Source organism: Leopardus geoffroyi, chromosome B2 (genome assembly GCF_018350155.1).
Source record: "Leopardus geoffroyi isolate Oge1 chromosome B2, O.geoffroyi_Oge1_pat1.0, whole genome shotgun sequence".
Lineage (NCBI taxonomy): Eukaryota > Metazoa > Chordata > Mammalia > Carnivora > Felidae > Leopardus > Leopardus geoffroyi.
The window spans coordinates 134868600-134893040 of record NC_059332.1 but is presented as its reverse complement, the minus strand read 5'-3'; the positions used below and the strand labels follow the sequence as shown (position 1 = coordinate 134893040).

Genomic DNA, 24441 nt, shown 5'->3' with positions numbered 1-24441 from the left:
TGTTTGATTCTATATTTCCCCAAAATAGCATACAAATTTTTATCTTTTGCGAACAAGCTAGTAAGAGTTTTTCTTCTTTCTTTTTTTGGAAATAATAATATGCCATATTTCATCATTTGACATGTTATGAATGTTTTAAATTGAAGGATAGTTGGCATACAGTGTTCTAGTAGTTTCAGGTATACAACATAGCGATTCAACAATTCTATATATTACACAATGCTCATCATGACGTAGTTACCATCTGTCACCGCACAAAGTTACTACAATATTGACTATATTCCCTATGCTGTACTTTTCGTCCCTGTGACTTACTTGTTTTATAACTGGAAGTTTGTGCCACTTAATCTCCTTTACCTATTTTGCCCATCTCCCTCCACCTCGGAGGCCATTAGTTTGTTCTCTGTATTTATTAGTCTGCATCTGTTTTGTTGTTGTTGTTGTTGTTGTTGTTTTGGACTCCACATATAAATGAAATCATATGGTATTTGTCTTTCTCTGATTTATTCACTTAGCATAATACTCTCTAGGTCCATCATATTTTCATGAATGATAAGATTTCATTCTTCTTTATGGCTGAATAATACTCCATTGTGCACATGTGCACGCGCACACACACGCCCCACATCTTCTTTATCCATTCATCTATCAATGGACACTTAGGCTACTTCCATATTTTGCTTATTGTAAATAATGCTGCAATAAACATAGGGATGCATGTATCTTTTCAAGTTCATGTTTTCATTTTCTTGGGGTAAATACCCAGCAGTGGAATTACTGGACTATATGGTATTTCTAGTTTTTGAGGAACTTCCATACCGTTTTCCATGGTAGCTGTACCAATTTAAATTCCCACCAACAGTACACAAGGGTTCCCTTTTTTCCCACATCCCCATCAATACTTGTTATTTCTGGTCTTTTTCAAATTGAGTTTTTAATTTTTACTTCTTGTCTTTTTGATTAGCCACTCTGAATGGTGTTACTTCATTATAGTTTTGATTTGCATTTCCCTGATGATTAGTGATTTGTAGCATTTGGAAAAAGTCTACTCAGGTCCTCTGCCCGTTTTAAAATTGGATGATGTGTGGGGTTTTTTTGGTGTCCAGTTCTATGGTTCTTTACATTTTGGATATTAAGCCCTTATCAGATATACTGCTTGCGAATATCTTCTCCCATTCAGTAGGTTACCTCTTTATTTTGTTGGTGATTTCCTTGCGGTGCAAAAGCTTTTTAGTTTGATGTAGTCCCAGTATTGCTTTTGTTTCCCTTGCCTGGAGTCACATCTAGAAAAATGTTGCTAAGGCCAATGTCCAAAAGATTATTGCCTGTGTTTTCTTTAAGGGATTTTATGGTTTCAGGTGTTATATTTAGGTCTATAATCCATTTAGGGTTTATTTTTAAGTGGTCCGGTTTCTTTTTTTTTTTTTTCCAGTTTCTTTCTTTAGACACATGTAGGTGTCTAATACTCTCAATACCATCTATTGAAGAGATTATTTTTTCTCCATTTATATTCTTGCCTCCTTTGTTGTAGATTAGTTGATGATATATGGGTGGGTATTTCTGGGCTTTCTATTCTGTTTCATTGATCTATGTGTCTATTTTTGTGCTGGTACCGTATCTTAAAATCTGGGATTCTGATACTTCCAGGTTTGGCCTTAAGATTCGTTTGGCTCTTTGGGATCTTTCAGGTTCCACACAAATTTCAGGATTATTTGTTCTAGTTTTATGAAAAATACTATTGGTATTTTGATAGGGACTGCACCGAATCTCAATGTAGACTGCTTTGGTAGTACAGACATTTTAACAATATTAAGTCTTCCAATTCATGAACATGATACATCTTTCCATTTGTGTTGTCTTCAATTTCTTTCATCAATGTCTTATAGTTTTCAGAGTATAGGTATTTTTTCCTTCTTGGTTAAATTTATTCCAAAGTATTTTACTTTTCTTTGATGCAACTATAAATGGGATGGTTTTCTTAATTTCTCTTCTGCTACATTGTTGCTAGTATATAGAACTGCAATAGATTTCTGCATATTAATTTTGTATCCTACAACTTTACTGAATTCATTTATTAGTTCTAACAGTTTTCTTGGTGGCATCTTCAGGGTTTTCTATATATAGCATTATGTCATCTGCAAATAGAGACAGTTTTACTCCTTCCTTATCAATTTGGATGCCTTTTCTTTTTCTTTTCTGAATCTGCAGCTAGGATTTCCAGTACTATGCTGAATAAAAATGGCAAAAGTGGACATCTTTGTCTTGTTCCTGATCTTAGAGGAAAAGCTTTTAGCTTTTCACCAATGATTATAATGTTAGCTGCAGGTTTGTCATATGTGGCCTTTATTATGTTGAGGTATATTCCTTCCAAACCCACTTTTGTTTAAAGTTTTTTTTTTGATGTTTATTTATTTTGAGAGAGAGAGGAAAAGAGAGAATCTCAAGAAGGTTCTGTGCTCTCAGAGCAGAGCCTGACACAGGGCTCCATCTCATGAACCATGAGATCATGACCTGAGTTGAAATCAAGAGTCAAACGCTCAACTGACTGAGCCACCCAGGGACCCCTTGTTCAAAGTTTTTATCATGAACAGATACTGAATTCTGTCAAATGCCTTTTCAGCATTTATTATGGTGATTATATGGTTTTTATGCTTCATTTTGTTAATGTGGTATATCATGTTGATTGATTTGTAGATTTTAAACCATCCTTGCATCCCTGTAATAAATCTCACTTGATTGTGGTGAATGATCCTTTTAGTGTATTGTTGAAACTGAGTTTGCTAATATTTTGTTGAAGATTTTTGTATCTATGTTCATCTGGGATACTGGCCTGTAATTTTCTTTCTTTCTTTCTTTCTTTCTTTCTTTCTTTCTTTCTTTCTTTCTTTTTCCTTCTCTCTCTCTCTCTTTCTTTCTTTTTCTTTCTTTCTTTCTTTCTTTCTTTCTTTCTTTCTTTCTTTCTTTCTTTCTTTCTTTCTTTCGTAGTGTTTTTAAAAGGTCTGGTTTTGTATCAGGATATAATGCTGGGCTTGTAGAATAAACTTGGAAGTTTTCCTTCCTCTTTTATTTTTTGGAATAGTTTGAGAAGGATAGGTACTACCTCTTCTTCAAATGTTTGGCAGAATTCACCTGTGAAGCCATCTGGTCCTGGACTTTTGTTTGTTGAGAGTTTTTTGATTCCGGATTCAATTTCGTTACTAAGTTATTGAAATGTTCAGATTTTCTGTTTCTTCCTGATTCAGTCCTGGAATAATGTTTGTTTCTAGGAATTTATCCATTTCTTCTAGGCTGTCGAAATGTTGGCATCTAATTTCTCATAGTAATCTCTTATAATCTTTTGTATATCTGTGGGTGTTGGCTGTTACTTTTCCTTTTTCATTTCTGATTTTGAGTCCTCTCTCTTTTTCCTGATGTGTCTGGTTAAAGATTTATCAATTTTGCTTATGTTTTCAAAAAACTAGATTTGGTTTCATTGATCTTTTCTATTGTTTTTCTTAGACTCTATCGCATTTCTACTCTTATCTTTATTATTTCCTTCTTTCTACTAATTTTGGTTTTGTTGTGTTTCTTCTAGTTCCTTTAGGTGTAAGGTTAGATTATCTGAGATTTTTCTTGTTTCTTGAGGTTATATTGCTATGTTGCTATAAACTTCCCTCATAGAACTGCTTTTGCTGCATCCCAGAGATTTTGAAACTGTGTTGCCATTTTTATTTGTCTGCAAGTATTTTTTTACTTCCTCTGTGATTTCTTCATTGATGCATTGGTTGTTTAATATGTTGTTCAGCCTCCACATATTTGTTTTTTACCCAATTTTTTCCCTGTAAATGACTTCTAGTTTTATAACATTGTGGTTGGAAACATGCTTCACATTTCAGTTTTAAGTTTACTGACACTTGTTTTAAGGCATAATATGTGATCTATCCTTGAGAATGTCCCATGTGTACTTGAAAATATGTACTCTGCTACTTTTGGATGAAATTTTCTGTTAAGTCCATGTCATCTAATGGGTTGTTCATAAGCCAATGTTTCCTTATTTTCTGTCTGGAAGATCTATCCATTGATGTAAGTGGGGTTGTAAAGTTCCCTACTCTTATTGTATTACTATCAATTTCTCTTTATGTCTCTTAATATTTGTTTCATATATTTAGGTGCTCTATTGGTGGGTGCATAGTATTTATAATTGTAATATCCTTTTGTTGATCTTTTTATCATTACATAACACCCTTTTTTGTCTCATTAGAGTCTTCATTTTAAAGTCTACTTTGGGGGCACCTGGGTGGCTCAGTCAGTTAAGCATCTGACTTTGACTCAGGTCATTATCTTGTGGTCCGTGAATTCGAGCCCCGTGTTGGGCTCTGTGCTGACAGCTCAGAGCCTGGAGCCTGTTTCGGATTCTGTGTCTCCCTCTCTCTCTGCCACTCCCCAACTCACACTCTGTCTCTGTCTCTGTCTCTCTCTCAAAAATAAATAAACATTAAAAAAAATGTTAAAAAAAAAAGTCTACTTTGTGTGATATAAGTATTGTTACCCCAGTTTGTTTGTTTGCTTCTATTTGCACAGAGTATCTTTTTTCATCCCTTTCAGTGTCTTTAGGTCTGAAGTGAGTCTCTTGTAGGGAGCATATACATGGGCCTTGTTATTTTATCTATCTAGTCACCCTATTTCTTTTGATTGGAGGATTTTGACCATTTACATTTAAAGTAATTACTGATAGGGATGTACTTATTGCCATTTTGTTGTTCTCCGGTTGGTTTTGTAGTTCTTCTCTGTTTCTTCTCTTGCTTTCTTCCCATGTGTTGATTACTTTCTTTAGTGTTGTGCTTGGATTCCTGTCTCTTTACTTTTTGTGTATTTATTATTGGTTTGTGGTTTGTGGTTAACATTAAGTTCATATGTAACATCCTAAGTATTTAGCAGTCTATATTAAGTCAATGATTGCTTAAGTTGAACATACTCTGAAAGCACTACATTTTTACTCCCTCCTCTATGTTTTATGTAGATATTATATTTTATCTTTTTATTTTGTGAATCCCTTAACTAATTTTCTTTAGATATAATTGATTTTACTTTTGTCTTTTAGCCTGCATACTAAGCTCTATAAGCAATTGATCAACTATCTTTGCCATAAGTTTGCTTTAACCTGGGAAATTTTTTCATTATTTTCTTATTTCTAGTTATGGTCTTTTCTTTTTTGCTTAAAGAAGTCCCTTTAACATTTCTTATGAGGTTGGATTAGTGGTGGTGAACTCTTAAGTTTTGTCTGGGAAACTCTACCTCTCTAATTCTAAATGATAATCTTGCTAAGTAGTATTCTTGGTTGTAGGTTTTTCCCTTTCAGCCCTTTGAATATATCATGCCACTCCCTTGTGGCTGCAAAGTTTCTGCTGAAAAATCAGCCGAGTCTTATGGAGTTTTTCCCCTACATACAATTAATTCCTGTTCTCTTACTGCTTTTAAGGTTATCTATCTTTAATCTTTGACATTTTAATTATGTGCCTTGGTGTGGACCTCTTTGGGTTTATTTTATTTGGGACTCCCTGTGATTCCTGAATCGGAATGTCTGTTTCCATCCCCAGGTTAGGAAAGTCTTCAACTATTATTTCTTCAAATAAGTTTTCTGCTCCTTTCTCTCTCTCTTCTCCTTTTGGGATGTCCATAATATGAATGTTACTATTTTTTTAAATTATTTTTTTAATGTTTATTTATTTTTGAGAGAGAGAGAGAGAGAGAGAGACAAAGAGAGAACAAGAATGAGTAGGGGAGGGGCAGAGACAGAGGGAGACACAGAGTCTGAAGCAGGCTCCAGGCTATCAGCATAGTGCCTGATGCAGGGCTTGAACTCACAAACCGTGAAATCGTGACCTGAGCTGAAGTTGGATGCTTAACTGAATGAACCATCCAGGCGCCCCTGAATGTTACTATTCTTGATGTCCCGGAAGTCTCTTAACCTATCCTCTTTTTTTAAAACGTTCTTTTTTTTCTTTTGCTGTTTAGTTTGGGTGCTCTCAATTACCCTGACTCCAGATGGTCTATCCATTCTTCTGCATCCTCTAATCTGCTCATTCCCTCCAGTGTATTTTTCATTTCAGTAATTGCATTCTTCAACTCTGATTCTTTTTATATTTTATATCTCTTTGTCGAAGTTTTCGCTGAACTCATCCATTCTTCTCTCAAGTTCAGTGAGCATCCTTATGGCTATTACTTTGAATTCTTTATCAAGTAGATTGTTTATTTCTGTTTCATTTAGTTCCTTTTCTGTAGTTCTGTCTTTGTTTGTTTGGAGCACATTCCTCTGTCTCATTTTGTTTGATTTTCTGTGTTTATTTCTATGAATTAGGCAAAAGAAAAAAAAGACCTTTTTCAGTCTTGAAGGAGTGGCCCTGTGTAGGAATGTCCCCATAAAGATGTGTGTGCCCGGCAGCTTTGGCTGGCTGGCTGGAGCCTGTAGCAGGCGTGAGCGGAGACCCAGGGTACTCCATGCAGAGGTGCCCTGGTAGGACGGCTGGAACTGCAGTGGATGCAGGCTGGGCGTCTACCAGTGCGCACTGCATTGGGGCCCTTTGCTGGGATGGCTGGAGCTCAGGTAGGCATAGGCGCATGGGGCCATTTTGGAAGGATGGCTAGAACTGGTGTGGGAAGAGGCCCGAGTCTTGCTGAGAGGGCAGGTTGGCTAGACTTTGCTCCCATTTGTGCTATCATAGTGGTGGGAGAAGGTAAACATGGTACTTGCTGGCACTTCTGACCCCAGAGAGTTGCAGCAGTTCCTTCACCATTTGGTGGATGCTCTAGGTTTGGTAAATGGGTTTTCCTCACTTATATTCCCGTTGCCCTTTAAACCACATCTTTGTTTTATTTTCTGTTTCTCCTCTGGGGCCAGGTGGGCAAATCTGTGCGTGGGCTCCTCAGTGCTATCTCCCCCTACTGCAGTTTGTAGTGTAGGGGGTGGGGTTCCCATGGTTCCTGTGTGTCTATCTCTCTTTCCAATCTCTATGTGGTCCTTCTACCCTTCTACCCTACCTGTGCAGAGCTGTTCAATGAGCCCCCCAGTTCTTCTTCAGGTGGAACTGCTCCATACATATGTAGGTATAGATTTGGTGTGTTTGTGGAAGAGGTAAGTTCAGAGTCTTCCTAGGACACCATCTTGGACCCCTTCCCTTGATATGTTGTAAATTTAAGGAAAGCCTTCCCATCCTTTGCTTTCACCGTTCCACGTTTCCCTACTTCATATCACGAAAAACTTCAAGCATATACAGTGGTGGAGAGAATGGTAAACTAAGCCCTCATGTACTTATCCTGCTTCAACAACTGTCACGACTGATTCCATTTCATCTCCTTTCCAACTACCTTCCATCTATACTCCCTCCTACCCTCAATACGTAAGTACTGGATTAAGTAGAAGTAAAACAGGAATCTTTTTATAAGAACAATTCTACTTTTTGAAAGAGAGTGAAAAAATTATATTAAAGCAACTTATTCAGAGTCTGAAATACCCACTTTGCTTATTTTAAGGAGCTAGGCTATGCCACTGTTTTCTTTACTCTATTTAATTAACATCCAAATAGCATGTAGTATTTTAACCACTGCTTACTGTGACAAATGCCCTAATCTCACTTTTGCTCCTCTGGAATAATAGTTCATTGCATTCCAGCTAACTATGTTTAGAAACGTTTAAATTAAAAAAAAAAATGATGATACAGCTAGGCCCAATACAATTATATTTAAACAAAAATGACGGAGTGGAGAGAACTCCACTGAGTGCTAATGTGAAAAGTCTTCTAACAAACCAAAGAGCTAGTAACATACCTATTCATTCTTGTTATCATTTCTCTCTTTTAATTCCTAGAGTAAAAAAATCCACACACCTATTTTGACATCTTAGTTTGGTGTGCATACGGTCTGATTATCAATGATGTAAAATGATAGTAGGTAAAAAAATTTTTTTTCACACCCAGCGTGGAGCCCAATGCAGGGCTTGAACTCACAAGCCTGAGATCAAGACCGAGCTGAGATCAAGAGTCAGATGCTTAACCGACTCAGCTGCCTAGGTGCCCCTTAGTTTTTAAAAATGATTCATTTGGAATTTAGAGTATTTTGATTATACAGAATTATGCATCAACAGAATACTCATGAAAACTAAACTTCCCTAAGGTATCTTCTTCATTTATCTAAAATTTTAAAGAGTACAAATTTTTGCACCTGATGATTTCTTTTGCCAAGACTTGCTGTTTTAGAGGGGTATATAATGAATCCTAAGGACCTGCATATTACTTTTAAAGAGCTAAGTACATAACACTTTTGAATCCTTTCCCATCCCCAGCATATAAGTGAAAATAAGCAACTATCTTCCTGATGAATTCATCCATGAATGCTAATGTTTGAAGCACTTCTAGAGTAGAAGGTTGCTAAAAACAAAATTTTCTAAAATCTTGTTTTTCAAGATGTAATGGTTTTCACACTTAATGGAGACACTAACCTTTGGGTTTTGGTGGCACAGGACCTACAAATCCAATATTGTCATAAAAGTTATGAATAGCGCTGGGATTAAAATGTGGTCCTGAAATATATAAAAAGTAAATATATCAATGTTTATAGCTCAAAAATACTTAATTTTATTTTTTCAAAAGCAAACATATTCTTTCTAAAAAAGATCACAGTATAAATAGAAGAAATGTCTTTCATTTATTTTGCACTTCTAATCTCAAATTACATGTAAGGATGTCAGAACAGCTGAAGAAGGTGTAATACAGTACTCACAACAGAGGTCTAAGTGGTAAATGAGGGAAGAAGCCAAATTAAACTGTAAGACAGTGACAGATGTAGAACTAGACCACTATTCCATGTGACAAGTTAAAATAACTTAAAATGTAACAATTTAAAATATAATTTCAAACAATCAAACATGGTCTTAAGCAACTAAATAAATAGCTTGGTTCCAAATAAGTATTAAAACCTTACACTAACGTAATATAATGGTTCAGATGTTAAATAAAAGGAACAGGTTCAAAAACTATAGTTGCTAGACCGGCACTAAATTCCTTTTTCTCTCTTTAAAGTTAAATATGGCATTTTCTATGAATGTCAAACATGACTTATTAACATTTTAAAAGGAAACACAACCACCATCTTTCAGTTTGATGGATTTTTGGCACACACTCAAGAGTAATTAAGGACTTCTTTTTTGTTGGCTTCCTTCCTTTTTTCTATCTTTTCCATTTCATACATTCTATTATTTCCCTAACTTCAGAATTAGGTTTAAGTTATAAAATTTCCTTTCAGCTGTCTATGGAACTGAATTAAACTGTCAAGATTTTTTTTTACTACAATAAGCAATTATGGCTTATCACTAATAGCTCAAGCTTCATAATAAGTTGTTCTAAAAAAGTACAGGCCATACTTTTACTCTCTTTTATTAATTAAGACAGTGCCATTAGGGTGGGGATGCCTTTTAATTACGTTTTTTAAAAAAAGCATGATTCTTGAGAGGTAAAAGGAAAAACAGCAATAGGAAAGAGACATAGGCATACCTCTATTTTAATCTTAATAAATATTACAATAAATATTATAGATTCTACTAATACATAACAGTAATACTTTTGATGGCACAGCCAGACATACTAATTACTGTCTTCCCTTAACACACGACTAAAGCGGGTTTGAATAATACAAATTTTATCAAATTACTCCTAAACCAAATACATAATTTCTTTTGGAGTGGGGGTGGGGAAGAAAAACACAACAGTTCTTTAGTACTATCTGGCTCCAAAGTCAAATCTGAGACAATAAGCTTACAACTGAGAAGTTTGTTTTCAGCCACAGGAAAAGAGTTGATAAATTAATACAATGAATTTCAGTTGAGTATGCACTGAACTTTACCTCGGGCTTGAAAAAGATCAATTTCTTTGGTTAAGCAGTCAATGTCAATCTGGAGTTGTCTATTACAACTTCTCAATTGCTGCATTTCTTCGAGCTGAAAAATAATTCCGTGTGAGAAGGATCTACATTGGATTCTCTTATCATTAGGTAAGAAAGCGTGGAGTTTGGCAAGGGAAGGTAAGGGCAAAGAAACAAGTATGAGTTAATAGGAGCATTTCTAGAAAACTAGATCAACTCTTTATACTTCTGACAGATTGCCTATTGTCATGTTCCCAAGCACAGAGGTCACAAGAATTACAGAAAGACTTACTGAAGGTATTTGGGATATGGAATTTGATCTTTTCAGGCGCCTTCGAGTTAGATTATTTTCCATTTCATTGACCTCAGATTTTAGTTTATCCAGCTTTTTCTTTTGAATCTCAAGTTCTCTTTGAAGTCGTTCCATTCTGGCCTTCTGGTGTACCAACAGAGCTGCAACACATATTAGCAAACATGAGGACCCACTCACTTCCGTCAATTAACCTTTAAGCAGCTTTGGGAAAACAAATAGTGTTTCTGTGACAATCAAGAGTATGCCAAGAATCCCAAAGATACACTAAAACAAAATATTTTGAGTTTGAACACTTAAAATTTAAAAAATTGTAACTTGAAAATTATTTTAATTATTTAAGCAGACAAATGTTGCTACTCATTTAAAGATTAGAAAAAAACCGGTTTGGTTAAACGCACTTTGTGGCTAAGGACAGCATTTATAGCCTATTACTTCTATAAAGTCTCCAGTCTAGTTAATTAACCTACTCACTCTTATTTAACTTGCGTCTGACCCTCTGAAAGATAAGACCTACTCCAAGAAGCCTGACATGTTTGGACTATGCATAAGGTATTCTAATGTGAACACTTTATGGACATTTTAGAAGAGAATGTGGGTTAAGCCAAATCCATTTTGATGAATGCCAACAAATAAGACAGACTGATTTCTTTTTTTTTTTTTAATTTTTTTTTCAACGTTTATTTATTTTTTTGGGGACAGAGAGAGAAAGAGCATGAACAGGGGAGGGGCAGAGAGAGAGAGGGAGACACAGAATCGAAAACAGGCTTCAGGCTCTGAGCCATCAGCCCAGAGCCTGACGCGGGGCTCGAACTCACGGACCGTGAGATCGTGACCTGGCTGAAGTCGGACGCTTAACCGACTGCGCCACCCAGGCGCCCCAAGACAGACTGATTTCAATCCACATGAATATTAACATTAAAGTGTTAAATGCTAACATTAAATTGTTCAAATCACGAAGTAAAAATGATACCATTTAAAGAAATCACTTCTATTTTGTGAAAATATTTTCCTAAGGTTTTTAAAGAAAGAAAGTATGCAATCAATCTTGTAGCATGAATGATAAGCTGCTTGGGAAACCTTATTAAGCCAAAAAATCAGTGTGTGTTCTTGTGATCAATCCTTGGGCAATGTGGGCCTTGTTTTTTAGGATACTGGGCTAGAAGTGAAGACGCCTTTATCTACTTCTATAAAAAGGCAATGTGGGATGATTCTACCACGAGAAAACGGGCAGATTTAGAAAAGTACAATTAACAATCTTTAAAAATGAAAAATAGTTATTAAAATGAAGACGTCAAGTAGATTAAACAGGTTGGATTAATGCTAAACAGTCATCTTAAACTAAACTCAGATTTCTTTATTTTACTTAATTTTTTAAACCTCATTTTCTAAGAATCAAAAAAATAAGGAAAAGGCTATGGCATATTAAGACATATTCAGGCCAATCGAGTACTGTATTCTAGAACCAGAATTAGGGTGTGGAGTCTGGGAGGCTGTTAGGATCAAGGACTTCAAAATTAACTTTAAACAGTAGAGAATTTTTCCCAACAAAATCTGACACTGTTATAATCCACAAATGCTTCCCTCTATAATTTTCCTTTCTTATTAATTGGAAGAAATAAATACTAGGGCATTATGTTTCAAGTTTTAAAAAGCATGGCTGATTCTGATAAACATGAAAACCCTGTTAACCTTCCTCCCATTTTAATATATATTCTGCAAATGCAGGGAGGTGTTCTTGGAGGTACACATGTTCCTGGTTGAAAACCCGCTGTGTCTATAGTACATCCCTACCTATCAAGCTTGTTCTGTCAGGCTTTTATCAATTTGACTTATTTATTTGAACTGCAGTTTTACCTCTCTATTTCCAAAATATAAGAATTCTACGGTAGGGTTTATTTTCTTAAGAGAAGATGAGGATGTGGGCTGTTATGGAGGGAGACAGAAAGAGAAGAAAAGACGGAGGCAGGACTGCAGTAAGAATGAAGGACAGAGCAAAGGAAAATGGGGAATAACATACTTTCTAAACTCTAACCACCTGCCAACAACATGTCTCACGGGGCATTAATTAGAAATTTGCTCAAATTAGTGATTATTTTACTTAAAAGTAGCATTTCTTAAATTTAATGATGGTTTTCTCCTTTAATAATTTCTCCTTTAATTTCTCCTGACTAAATCCTTTAATATCCTCTGATGACCAAATGATGGTTGATATTTATGCTGAAATTCTAAAACAAGATACATATCTGCGATATTCTTCAGTATTCTTTATGAAGCAGGGATGCGTAGCGATTTCCTGAGAAATTGAAACCCAAGTTAAAACACATCTGAGTGGTCAAAATTTATATCTTAAGGGCAGAGAGAGAACCTCAGGGTAAGAAATACTGACGACAATGAGCCCCAGGCTGGTGATTTGCTGGGAGGGGCGGGCAGAGGCAAGTGCAAGCTGCTGTGACAAGCCACTTCCACCGCCAGGAAGCTATTACCATGGGATCCGTGGAGGAAACATCCTTTCAATAAAGAGAAGCTTTCAAAAGACAAGTCTGACCAAACAAGAAAATGATCTCCCATGAGGATCCATGGCCTAGAAGGAGCCCCCCAAACTTAGAGATTATGTAATAGTCTGAAAGAAGCTATATAAAAGCCTAAGATGACTACAGTGATAACAGAGTACGTAAAAATACAGCAAAAGATAGTATGAGTAAAAGAGACAGATTTGCAAAAGTACCATCAACAACCTCTAGAAATAAAAAGTAGCCACTGAAATGAAAAAGTCAAACAGATTAAACAGTAGACTGTATACAGTCAAAGACACAGCTAGTGATCTGGAAGATAAGCCTAAGATCACTACCCAGAACACAGAGATAAAGTGACAGAAAACATGAAAGAGGGGTGAAAAAATCTCACATAAATCATAAAAGGAGTTCCTGAAGGAGACAACGGATAGGAAGGGGCAAACTTTGAAGAGATGCTTGCTGAAGAAACTTCTAAAACTATAACAGATTCTCAAAGATAATAGCATAACTTGATCATCTAGTTAAATTATCGGAGCATGGATGCATAAACATTTTCAGGTAAAGTTTGGGGGAATTCACCAACCACCGGCTGCTGCTGAAAGAACTACTAATAATGTTTTTTTTTGATAAGAAGGAGATTAATACAAAAGGAAAGAATAGATGAATAAATCTAAAGTTCTAACTCTAAAAAAAGGGGAAAGACCATGGCAGTGGGCAGGGTGGCATAAACTGCTTAAAACAAAGTAAAACTAAAACATTAAGAAATAACAAGAAATTGGAAATATGAAGCCCAGAGAAGCATTCTAAGGTCTTGAAAGTATTTAGGAAGAATACTTTAAAATGTTGCCAGACCAAACCTACATGTTAGGGGCACCTGGCTGGCTCAGTCGGTAAAGCATGTGACTCTTGAACTCGGGGTTGTGAGTTCGAGCGCCAGGTTGGGCGTGGAGCCTACTTAAACACACACACACACACACACACACACACACACACACACACACACTAAATGTGTAGGGATCACTATTAGAGAAAGCTAAATAGAATGTAGCTTCTAAATAAAAAGACTGAACAAAAGGAGAATGAAAATTTGATTAAACTTAGATGGCAGGAAAGGAGGAAAAAAGAGAAAGAAGTAGAAACAAAATATGACAAGAATAATCCCAGATATATCAGTAATCACAACTGCAATTTAATTAAATGTATTTGTTTAGATACAAGAGATCAGCACACTAAATTTTTAAAATTCAGCTATATGCTGTTCATAAGAAACACACAATATAATTCACTCACCCATTCTTTTATTATGCTGAGAGCCTACTTGTCAAATCAAAGAACAGGCAAAAATCCCTGCCTTTGCAGAGCTTACATTACAGAGGTAGGAAAGACTGGGGGGTGATGGTGGTGGTGGGGAGGGTGGTGATGGTGTGGAAGAACAAGGCTCTCAACGAGTGGCCAACAAACTATGGTCATTGGACAAGTATGGCTCACTGCCGGTTCTGTGAAAAAAGTTTTACTGGAATACAGCTATGCTCACTTGTTTACTTATTGTCTATGGCTGTTATTGTGTTACGACAGCAGAGCTGAATAGCTGTAACAAACTGCATGGCTTGCAAAATCAGACATAGTTTACTATTTGGCCCTTTATCAGATCATGTGGAGACTTGCTGATCATATTAGGAAGTCTGAGTACGTGGGGACCCATCATAGCACAGAAAGGTCGGAAGTAAAAGGACTAAAGTAAAATAAATATTTTGCACTTCGGGTACCACTCTAAGAGATGCAAAGTAAGAGCAGTCAATTGCTGGAGATATTTGAAGGCAGTGGTACACTAAAGATTAACAACAAAACCCAAATGGAGCTCCGGGCCTGACTGAATTGACTAAAGTCCTCACACTAATAACCTGAAAAAAAAAAAGAGCTGTTCTCATTTCCGGGTGCAAATACTACTTATCTCAGTCTCTTCTGTTTGTTTTTTTTTTTTTTTTTCATACAATACTGGCATTCAACAAAAAATTATGAGACACACAGAAAAGCAAGAGAAAAATCCAACTTCTCACCAAGAGATAAAGCAATCAATAGAACCATACTAACAGATGATCTAGATGCTAGAACCACCTGACAGGGAATTTTAAAATAACTATGATTAATATGTTAAAAAAAAATCCAGTTAAAAAGACAGATACCAAACAGGCAGGACCCAACAGATAATCTGACAAATGGAAATTACACAAAAAAAGAGTCAAATGCTGGCAATTAAATATGGTATCAGAGATAAAGCATTCCTTCAACAGACTTACCAGCATACTGGATACAGAAGAATCAGTTAACTTGGAAGACAGAAATTGCCCAAACAAGAGGAAAAAAGTGGAAAAAAGAACAAATATCAAATAGTCTAATATACATGTAATCAGTTAAAGAGAAGAGAAAAACAAGGCAGAAGAAATATTTAAAGAGACAATGCGCAAATATCTTCCAAAATTAATGAAAGACAATCAATCATAGATCAAAGGAACCCAGAGATCTCCAAGCAGTAGTTAAACAAAAACCAAACACATCATAGTCAAACTGCTGAAAACCAGACACCATCTTGAAGGCCACTTGGAAGTTTTGAAAGTGACATAGCAGGCAAATATGTAAAATTGAAATAAAACGAGTGTAGTAATATTCATTTCAGAAAAAGATGACTTTAGGGCAAAATATGAGACATAAAGAGGGTTCTTTACTTAGTGATAAAAGTGTGGAGGGGGAAGGTACCAACCATCCAACTTTATTTCTGTTTCAATTTTATTTTCCAACCAATCCATCTCAGAACATATATTCTAGGATGGGGGCTAAGCACTCTTCCCAGTAATTCTCTGTATTAGTAATCCTTTCTACCCAAATAGGAAAGTATACCACAGAGCTGAGAAGGCCAATATTGGTAGCAGAGATCCTTTAACAAGGCAGAAATCTGGTTAAAAAAAATTGAGGAAAAATAGAGGAGCCACAGTCACTGAAGCAGCCACAGCTGCTGAAGGTTGTGGGCATATTTTGAAGTTAAGGAGTAAATTCTTCCGAATGTTTCTGCAATAGAAAAATGTTATTTACATCCCTGGGGATTCACAAAGAATGGAGTTTCTGCAATGGCTGAAGATGGCTTGCCTTTGGGGAAAAATGGCAAGATACATTTATGATTAGACTGAACCCCAAAAGTAAAATACTGTGAATCCATGACCTCAAATTCTGTTTGAGGGATTTCTTTCCAGTGAAGACAAAATGTTAGAACAGAGTTATAATTATATTATGTTATATTACTTAGGAATGAAAAATGTAGTTTATAGACTCTTCAGGATCTCTTAAGTATGTCTGTTAATTATAAACAAGATAAAAAGTGCTCTGAAGATAGTAGGAAAGAGATATGACCCTCTACTTCTTAGCAATTATTTCTTCTAAGTGCCTGGATTTTTACGTGCCCAGTTCACTTTTCATTTGTGGCTTGGGAGTTTTAGATAGAAATCTCAGAAAGATGAATGACAAAATAGGGGTGTCAAGATGAATCACTATGAAAATTCAGCTAAAGGTAATAAACTTTTTCTCTCATTGTGGTCTGTCTGCAGTTTTAACCTTCACCATATAAACCATTACACAGTACATATCATTAAGAACCCTTATTAGACTCATAATGAAGAAAAGTCATTACAGTGTTTGTTTATAGACACTTTTGCTCTGATCAGGCCCCACGAAATGAAAAAAGGGTGAGTGTTAACTACAGAGCAAGAAACATGACAATTATACTTCTGGCGTCCAAAAGAAGGGAATTAGCTTAGAAAGAGAGTCAGGCAGGCTTACAAAATTGGGCTGCAGTCGTGGGGTGAGGCTAGAAAATTTCACCTCTGTTACAAGAAATGGCTTTGAAAAGGGATTTGAGAAATCCCTGAGACTGGTTTTTGGGTTTTGTTTCTTTGTTTTGACATGTTAAGAAAGTGTTACAAACACAATCACATCAACCACACATAAGGATAATTTGGGCTCATGTGCTATCTAGTAATATGTATTTATACGGGAGGAGGGGTGATTTGTTACACAGACTTCCATGGGTAAGCTAAAGGAAAAATTCTCTCTCCATTCTTGTCATTCATTTAGATATAGACAAATATGGACTTAAAAAGCCAGGCTATGAAGAATCGATGTTAGCCAGGACTTCCATTTAAAGAGGACTAAACATTGTATTTATATAATTTTCCACCTCCTGAAACCCCAAGACAATGACAGAGGAATAAAACCATCAATCCAACAACAACAAACAACGGGAAAAAGGCAATTAATGGACAAGAGATTTCAACAAATTTCTGGAAGGCTGAAAGTAGATGGAATAGCAGGCTAATGAAGGAGGGTGGGGAAAGCTACAATCTCGGACAACGAAGCAGCTCATCTGCACTATAGAGACCTACTGAGGCTCCAGACTGAAGACTGAAGGTGACACCAGGAGGCCTAAGTTAAGGAAATACGGCTTTAATTGGATATCTGTTTATGCAACAGTCGGCCTTACCCTATCCTGTGGGACAGACAGTTGCATGTCTATTCTCAAGGCCACCCAACATGGATTTCTCAAGCTGGTCCCCATATACCAACAACGTTAGGCCGTGATGGTAGTGTTCTCTCCTAGTAGCTGGCTCCTCACTCATCACATAGCAAAGTCTCCCAAGTGACAAGTCCCTCGTTCTCACGTAGGTTTCCACTTAGTTTTCTCAGTCTTTCATTCTCAGATATAAATTGGGGTGCCTGGGTGGCTCAGTCAGTTAAGCGTCCGACTTTGGCTCAGGTCATGATCTCGCGGTCTATGAGGTCAAACCCTGTGTCCGGCTTTGTGCTGACAGCCAGAGCCTGGAGCCTATTTCAGATTCTGTGTCTCCCTCTCTCTCTGCCCCTCCCCTACTGGCGCTCTGTCTCTCTCTCTAAGAATAAATAAACATTAAGAAAAAAAATTTTAAATATGAACCAACAGCCATGGATCACCATACATTTCAGAAACGTCTGACATGTCAAAGATCTATATAAACAAAGAGAAAGACTAAACCCAGATCAAGCAGAGAGGATTTAGGAGCTGGACGAAAACTTAAATTCTAATTAGCATCATTAAGAGATCTGAGACCTTCATGTACCCATGCAACAATAGTCTGCTATGAAAAAGGAATTAGAGAAATAGCTCTTAGACATTAAGAACATCACTGCTGAAATGAAAACTTCATACATGGGTTGGAACAAAAATTAAGGAAATCTCCTGAATTACCTAATGGGAAAGATAAGGAGGTAGAATATTTGAAGACAGGGCTATGAGAAGTAGAAGGTTGGTATAGGATGTTAAATAGCTGAGTAAGAGAAGCTCTAGAAAGAGACAATGGAAAAACTGGGACTCAGGAGGGGATTTCCAGAACTGAAGGGAGAAATAAGCCTTTCTTTTTTTTTTTTTTTTTTTTAATTTTTTTTTTTCAACGTTTATTTTATTTTTGGGACAGAGAGAGACAGAGCATGAACGGGGGAGGGGCAGAGAGAGAGGGAGACACAGAATCGGAAACAGGCTCCAGGCTCTGAGCCATCAGCCCAGAGCCTGACGCGGGGCTCGAACTCACGGACCGCGAGATCGTGACCTGGCTGAAGTCGGACGCTTAACCGACTGCGCCACCCAGGCGCCCCAGAAATAAGCCTTTCAATAGGAGTTCACTGAATATGAAACAAGGATGATTAAAAAAAAAACACCACACCTAGACATAACTGTGTCTATATACAGAGTATGTATATATACATATACAGAATATACACAATATACAGAATATAATGTAACATATATAAATGTATGAAATTAAAATATATCCAATCATGTATGAGTAAAGACTGTGCTGTAGTTTCTTTAGCAGTATTTGCATCGTAACAGTATTTTGTTTAGCCAAAAACAGATTAATTAAATTTTTAGTATTCTGAAATCCAAGGTAATTTTAGTAGTAAAGGAGCTTAAGTATATTTCTATACTACCTGTTCAAAGGGCATTAAATAAATTAATACCCTGAAGTGTGAAGTATGAAGGAAGTGTGAAGGAAGGAACAAATTAAAGGAACTATTTCAAGAGCATTTTTGTATTTATAAAAATACTATTACTTTGTATTTATAAATCGGTATCCCATTAGAGAAGCAACTTTTTTTGTTAGATGAGTCCATTTCATTTCACACTAGGAAAAATTCAGGATTTTAGATTTTTCATTATCAAGTACATCTCTCAACTAAACCTCAAGGTCCTTGAGGGTAAACACTGATTTTGTATCACCTGGTACCTAGTACTAAATGTCGACAATTGTAGGCACTTGATAAATATCTATTACATGTAAAATAGTGACAACAATTGACTTTTAATGAACGGTGGAGTAAAATACTAATTTTAGGCCCAAGAGACAGAAATACTGATAAAACAGAAACATGAAATTTATTTTAGAGTTCTCCCTGAATGTTTAGTTTTAGTATTTTTCACTTAACACAGATGAATACATTTTGAAATCTGGCAAGACTTTTAAGTTGCTCACAATGCAGAAAGGTGGCGTTGTTTTATATGCTAGTTCTGCCTAGGCAATAACCTAAGTGATGTATTTAACACCTCAATCACACACTGACTTTGGTTTCGAAACCTATCTACTTTTAGATATACACACAAAAAAGAGAAGGAATAACAGTAGTGGAAAAAACATTCAGTACCTTTTAAATCCTCTTTCAGGCACAATTACATTTTAACATATAAAGGTAATTTAAGCATACAACTCCCTCTTGTGGTTGTTAAAATAAGTATTAGTGAATTCAAATACTGGGGCCCTTAAACCAGTCCTATGGGCATTTTTTTAAAGCAGCAGTTTCAGAAAGCTTAGTCTTTACCCAGCTTTTGTCAACTTCCAGGAACGATGGACACAATTTCTTACTCAGCTTTATTGGTAATTAGAAAAACACACTTCAAGGTTCAGATGGTGTTAGTTTTACTAATTTTAGGTATTTTTTTTTAATTTTTTTTTAACGTTTTATTTATTTTTGAGACAGGGAGCAGCAGAGCATGAACAGGGGAGGGTCAGAGAGGGGAGACACAGAATCTAAAACAGGCTCCAGGCTCTGAGCTGTCAGCACAGAGCCCGACGTGGGGCTCGAACTCACGGACCGAGAGATCATGACCCAAGCCGAAGTCGGCCGCTTAACCGACTGAGCCACCCAGGTGCCCCATAATTTTAGGTATTTTTATAGTGTAAATAACATGTAATTCCTCCAAAAGTTAAAAAAAAAAAGAGATACTGTCTACCTACCATGTTTCAGGCACTGTACAAGCATTACAGAGAGAAGGGAGCAAGTTAGAAGAGATCCCATCCCTTGTGGCACTGACATTCAAAGCACGGTCAGATTTTTTTCTTCTTATGAAATGTGGGTATATGAATTAGTAATGGAAGAAAGAACAGTAAAAATGGTTAACCATAAAATGAACCAAAAATTAATTTTGATTTGTTCTCCTCCCAAATGGGGGGTAAGAGAAAAAAGGAAATGTCTGACTTAAGCTTTTAAAATAACAGCATGGAACATAGCATACATTCTGAAAACTGCATTTCCATTGTGTGTGTGTGGGGGGGGGGGTGGGAAGTAAGAGAAAATGAGGAAGAGAACAAATGCACTTGAGACGTAAGGTGAAGAGATACAGAATCACCACTGTTGTCCGGGAATGGTGATGACAGGGTTGACATTCAAGAAGGAAAAACTGTAATTCTAATTAAGGTATTCACAGTTTTTTTTTTTTTTTCAACTGCCTCTCTTAAGCCCCACGTAGGTCTCGCATCTGCATAACTATTTTACAAATGGTAAAGCACTAGACAAATGTGCAGCTTTTGTATTATTAACAAATGTCAAGTCTTTATAATTCTTACAGAAAATTCTTTTATCCTACAGTTTTTAAGGGTTTACCCCATCTCCCCCCAAAAGTAGTTTAATTCTTCAGTCATCATTCTTACATTCTATTTCTTTAGACAAAAAGTTTGACTTGAACTTGTGGGGAAATTACGCGATTTCTCAGGTGCCTACTCTTTTTAATTGGTGCCAATAAAAAAACTTGCTAAAAAAAAAAGAGGATGCAAAGTGCATATTAAAAGAATACCTTTGCCACTGGAAAATGTACCAGGTATTTATGGATATAAAGATCTTTGGCTTATTAGAGAGAGAGAGAGAGAGAGAGAGAGAGAGAGGGAAATTTGCAACTGGAAATCTAATAGGTACTTACTTCTAATATCTTTTATATTTTTGTCTGTCATGACAATTTCACATGCCAAAGTCAGTTATGTGCCTAAGTCACTGTACCTAACAAAGTACAATGTCAGCTTCTAAAATAAATCAAAACTGTTCTAGACTATAACTGTTGACAGCAGAGGTATTTGTTTTATATGCCAATGTATAATTACTGTCACTTATTTAGTGATGGAGTCACAAAAGATTGAGAGATGGCAATAACTCGTTAAAATTAAGTTTCCTGATGTTTTCATCTACTTTTGCCATTTTAAAAAAAAAAAAATTTTAACGTTTATTCATTTTTGATAGACAGAGAGAGACAGAGCATGAGTGGGGAAGGGGCAGAGAGAGAGGGAGACACAGAATTGGAAGCAGGCTCCAGGCTCCGAGCTGTCAGCACAGAACCTGACGCGGGGCTCGAACTCACAGACCAGGAGATCATGACCTGAGCCGAAGTCAGACGCTCAACCAACTGAGCCACCCAGGCGCCCCTACTTTTGCCATTTTTTTTTTTAATTTTTTCTTTTCAACGTTTACTTATTTTTGGGACAGAGAGACAGAGCATGAACAGGGGAGGGGCAGAAAGAGAGGGAGACACAGAATCGGAAACAGGCTCCAGGCTCTGAGCCATCAGCCCAGAGCCTGACGCGGGGCTCGAACTCACGGACTGCGAGATCGTGACCTGGCTGAAGTCGGACGCTTAACCGACTGCGCCACCCAGGCGCCCCAACTTTTGCCATTTTTAAAGACAGTTTGAAATCAGATCTTTCAACAGTGCTGAAACTGGGCCTCTAATGTGGACCACAGATGTAACAAAACTATAAGGAATGATGCCTAACTCCTATGATTAGGCTTCTGCTAGATAAACACTTTGTTGGCCTTTATTTGTGTGTATAAGTAAGATTCTACATATAATTTTACAGCATTAAGATAGAGACACTGTCTAAAACTTCTGTTACAGAGAAAAAGAAAACCAGGGCCTAGAGATACCAAAAGAGCCTCAAAGAAATACAACTGGATGAACCATTAAAGGAACTGGGGGATGTTTATAGCTTAGAAAAGTTTTGAAGGGTTGCCACAGGAAAGAGAAATGAGTCCAGTTCAATAGGGTTCCAAAGAATATCACTATAAAGAGAAGATATGTGCAAGATTTCTGGTCTTTTTTCAAAATCTTGGAATGGTGAAAGGTTTTCTAAATAAGACCTAAAACCCAGAAGCCAGGAAGAAAAAAAAAAAAGTCGATAAGTTTGAACATATAAAAGTAAGAAACTTTATAAAATAAAAAAATTTATTGACCAAGTTAAAACAACGTATTAGAAGAAAACAGTAGGTATCTTATAAAAACAGACAAGTTCACAAAATACAAACAGCTTAAAAAATTAACACATGAAAAGGTGCTCAACCTCACTCATATTCAAAGATGCAAATTTTAAAAAACCCCGAGCAATAAATTTTTACCTACCAAACTGACAAAGATGTAGTTTTTTTTTTCAATCACCTATATCGTGATGATACTCATCACGAGGGAGGGAAGGAGAAAAAGAACATTCTTACAAATGTTGTCAAAAGTGTTCCCCGTTTACAAATATGAGATTATAAACTGGTAGCTAGATAGAGTCTCAAAACTGGCAATATTTTCTGTGACAGTCATCGGTGTCCTTCACCAAATATTTCTGGCTCTCTGCCTTCCAGGTACATACAGTAGAATTATGCCTCCCCATTCTCCAGGAATTAGATGTGGTTACGGGTGGCTGTGTAACTTCCTTTAGCTAAAGAGTAACATGTGTCAGGGCAGAAGCTTAAGGAATCAGTGATTTGCTGATTTTCCTTTGTTTTATCTGAACAATCATGGAAACGTGGAATGGCGCTTCCCTCAACCTGGGTCCTTAAGTGAGGATGATATAGAACAGAGCCCACCAGCTAATCTACTGTGGCAAGTGAGCTAGAAATAAACTTTGGTTGTTAAAGACACGGTTTGTTACTGACGTATAACCAAGCCTAAATGATACATCTATCAAAATTAAAAATACACATATCCTTTGACACATCAGTTCCACTCCTGGTAATCTCTTCTGCCAACATACTTGGACATGGGCATAAATATGTATGTACAGGATTTTTACTGCAGTGGTTTGTAAAAATAAGACCTTAATGTCTATCTATCAAGAAAGGACTGGTTATGGATTATGGTACAAACTACTGTGCAGCCATTTTTTAACAAAGAGATCTATCTGCACCTGCTGTCATGGAATGCTCTCAAAGTGATAAAGAAAAAAAAAATGACAAACACAAAACACGAGATACGATATTTCATTTGTATAAAAATATATCTATATACATATATACCTTGATTTGCTACATTTCAGTTTCTAGAAGAATGCAAAATGAAATATTTGTGAATAGCTATCAGTTGCCTCTGGCGAGATGAACTTTTCACTACAAACCCTTTTGTTCTGATTGCATTTAAACAAAACAAAGCAAAACAAAACATCAAGTATATGTAGAAAAATACTCCAGTGCAATTTCTATTAGAATCCCAGCTGACTTCTTTGTAGAAATCGACAAGTTTATTCTAAAATTTATATAGAACAGCAAGAGACTGCAAATAGCCAAAATAATCTTGAAAAAGAACCAAGTAGAATTTACAGGTCTCTATTTCAAAACTTACTACAAAGTAACAATGATCAAGACAGTGTAGTACTGGCCTAAACACAGACTTATAGATCAATGAAAAAGAACTGAGAGTCCAGAAATAAAGCATGTGTTTATGGTCAACTGATTTTCTATGAGGGTGCCAAGACCATTCAGCGACGAAAGAAAAGCCTTTCCAACAAATGGTGCTGGGGCATCTGGATAAGCCCCAGGTGAAAGAATGAAATTGGACCCTTACCTCATACTATTATATAGAAATTAAGTCAAAATACATCAAAGACCAAAATACAAGCACTACAAAATACAAAACCACAAAACTCTTAAAAGAAAACATAGGAGTAAATTCTCATGACCTTTGATTTGGCAACTGATTCTTAGATATGACACTGAAAACAGGAGCAATGAACGGAAAAACAGATAAATTAGATTGCAGCTAAATTAAAAACTTTTGTGCTTCAAACAACAGTCAAGAAAATGAAAAGATAGGGGGCCTGGCTGGCTCAGTTGGTAGAGTATGCAACTCTTGACTGTGGGAATCATGAGTTCAAGCCCCACACTGGGCATAGAGCTTACTTGAAATAAAAACTCACAGAATGGGAAAACATAACTGCAAATCATCAGAGACTTATATTCAGAATACACAAAGAATTCATACAACTCAATAATAAAAAGACAACCCAATTTAAAAAAGGCAAAGGCTATAAATAGGCATTTCTCCAAAGAAAATACACAAATGGCCAATAAACACATGTCGTAATCCTCAACATCATTAGCCGTCAGAGAAATGCAAATCAAAAC

The 24441-nt window shown here is 36.4% G+C and overlaps 1 protein-coding gene across 7 annotated transcripts in view; it reads right to left on the bottom strand.

The window, feature by feature from the left end:
- Positions 1-24441, bottom strand: part of TAB2 (TGF-beta activated kinase 1 (MAP3K7) binding protein 2) — a 92188-nt gene that overhangs the window by 4479 nt on the left and 63268 nt on the right. For 6 of the 7 annotated variants that reach the window (XR_006717632.1, XM_045499980.1, XM_045499982.1 and 3 more), the window contains 3 exons: positions 10184-10344; positions 9874-9967; positions 8474-8554 (listed from right to left, as the gene is read on the bottom strand). Coding sequence is in view for 6 of the 7 variants with exons in the window: in XM_045499980.1 (XP_045355936.1) it covers positions 8474-8554; positions 9874-9967; positions 10184-10344 (336 nt within the window). In the remaining variant the exon portion in view is untranslated. Of the gene's footprint in view, positions 1-8473; positions 8555-9873; positions 9968-10183; positions 10345-24441 lie in introns of those variants that run through there. The other variant, XM_045499985.1, reaches the window with a different exon arrangement.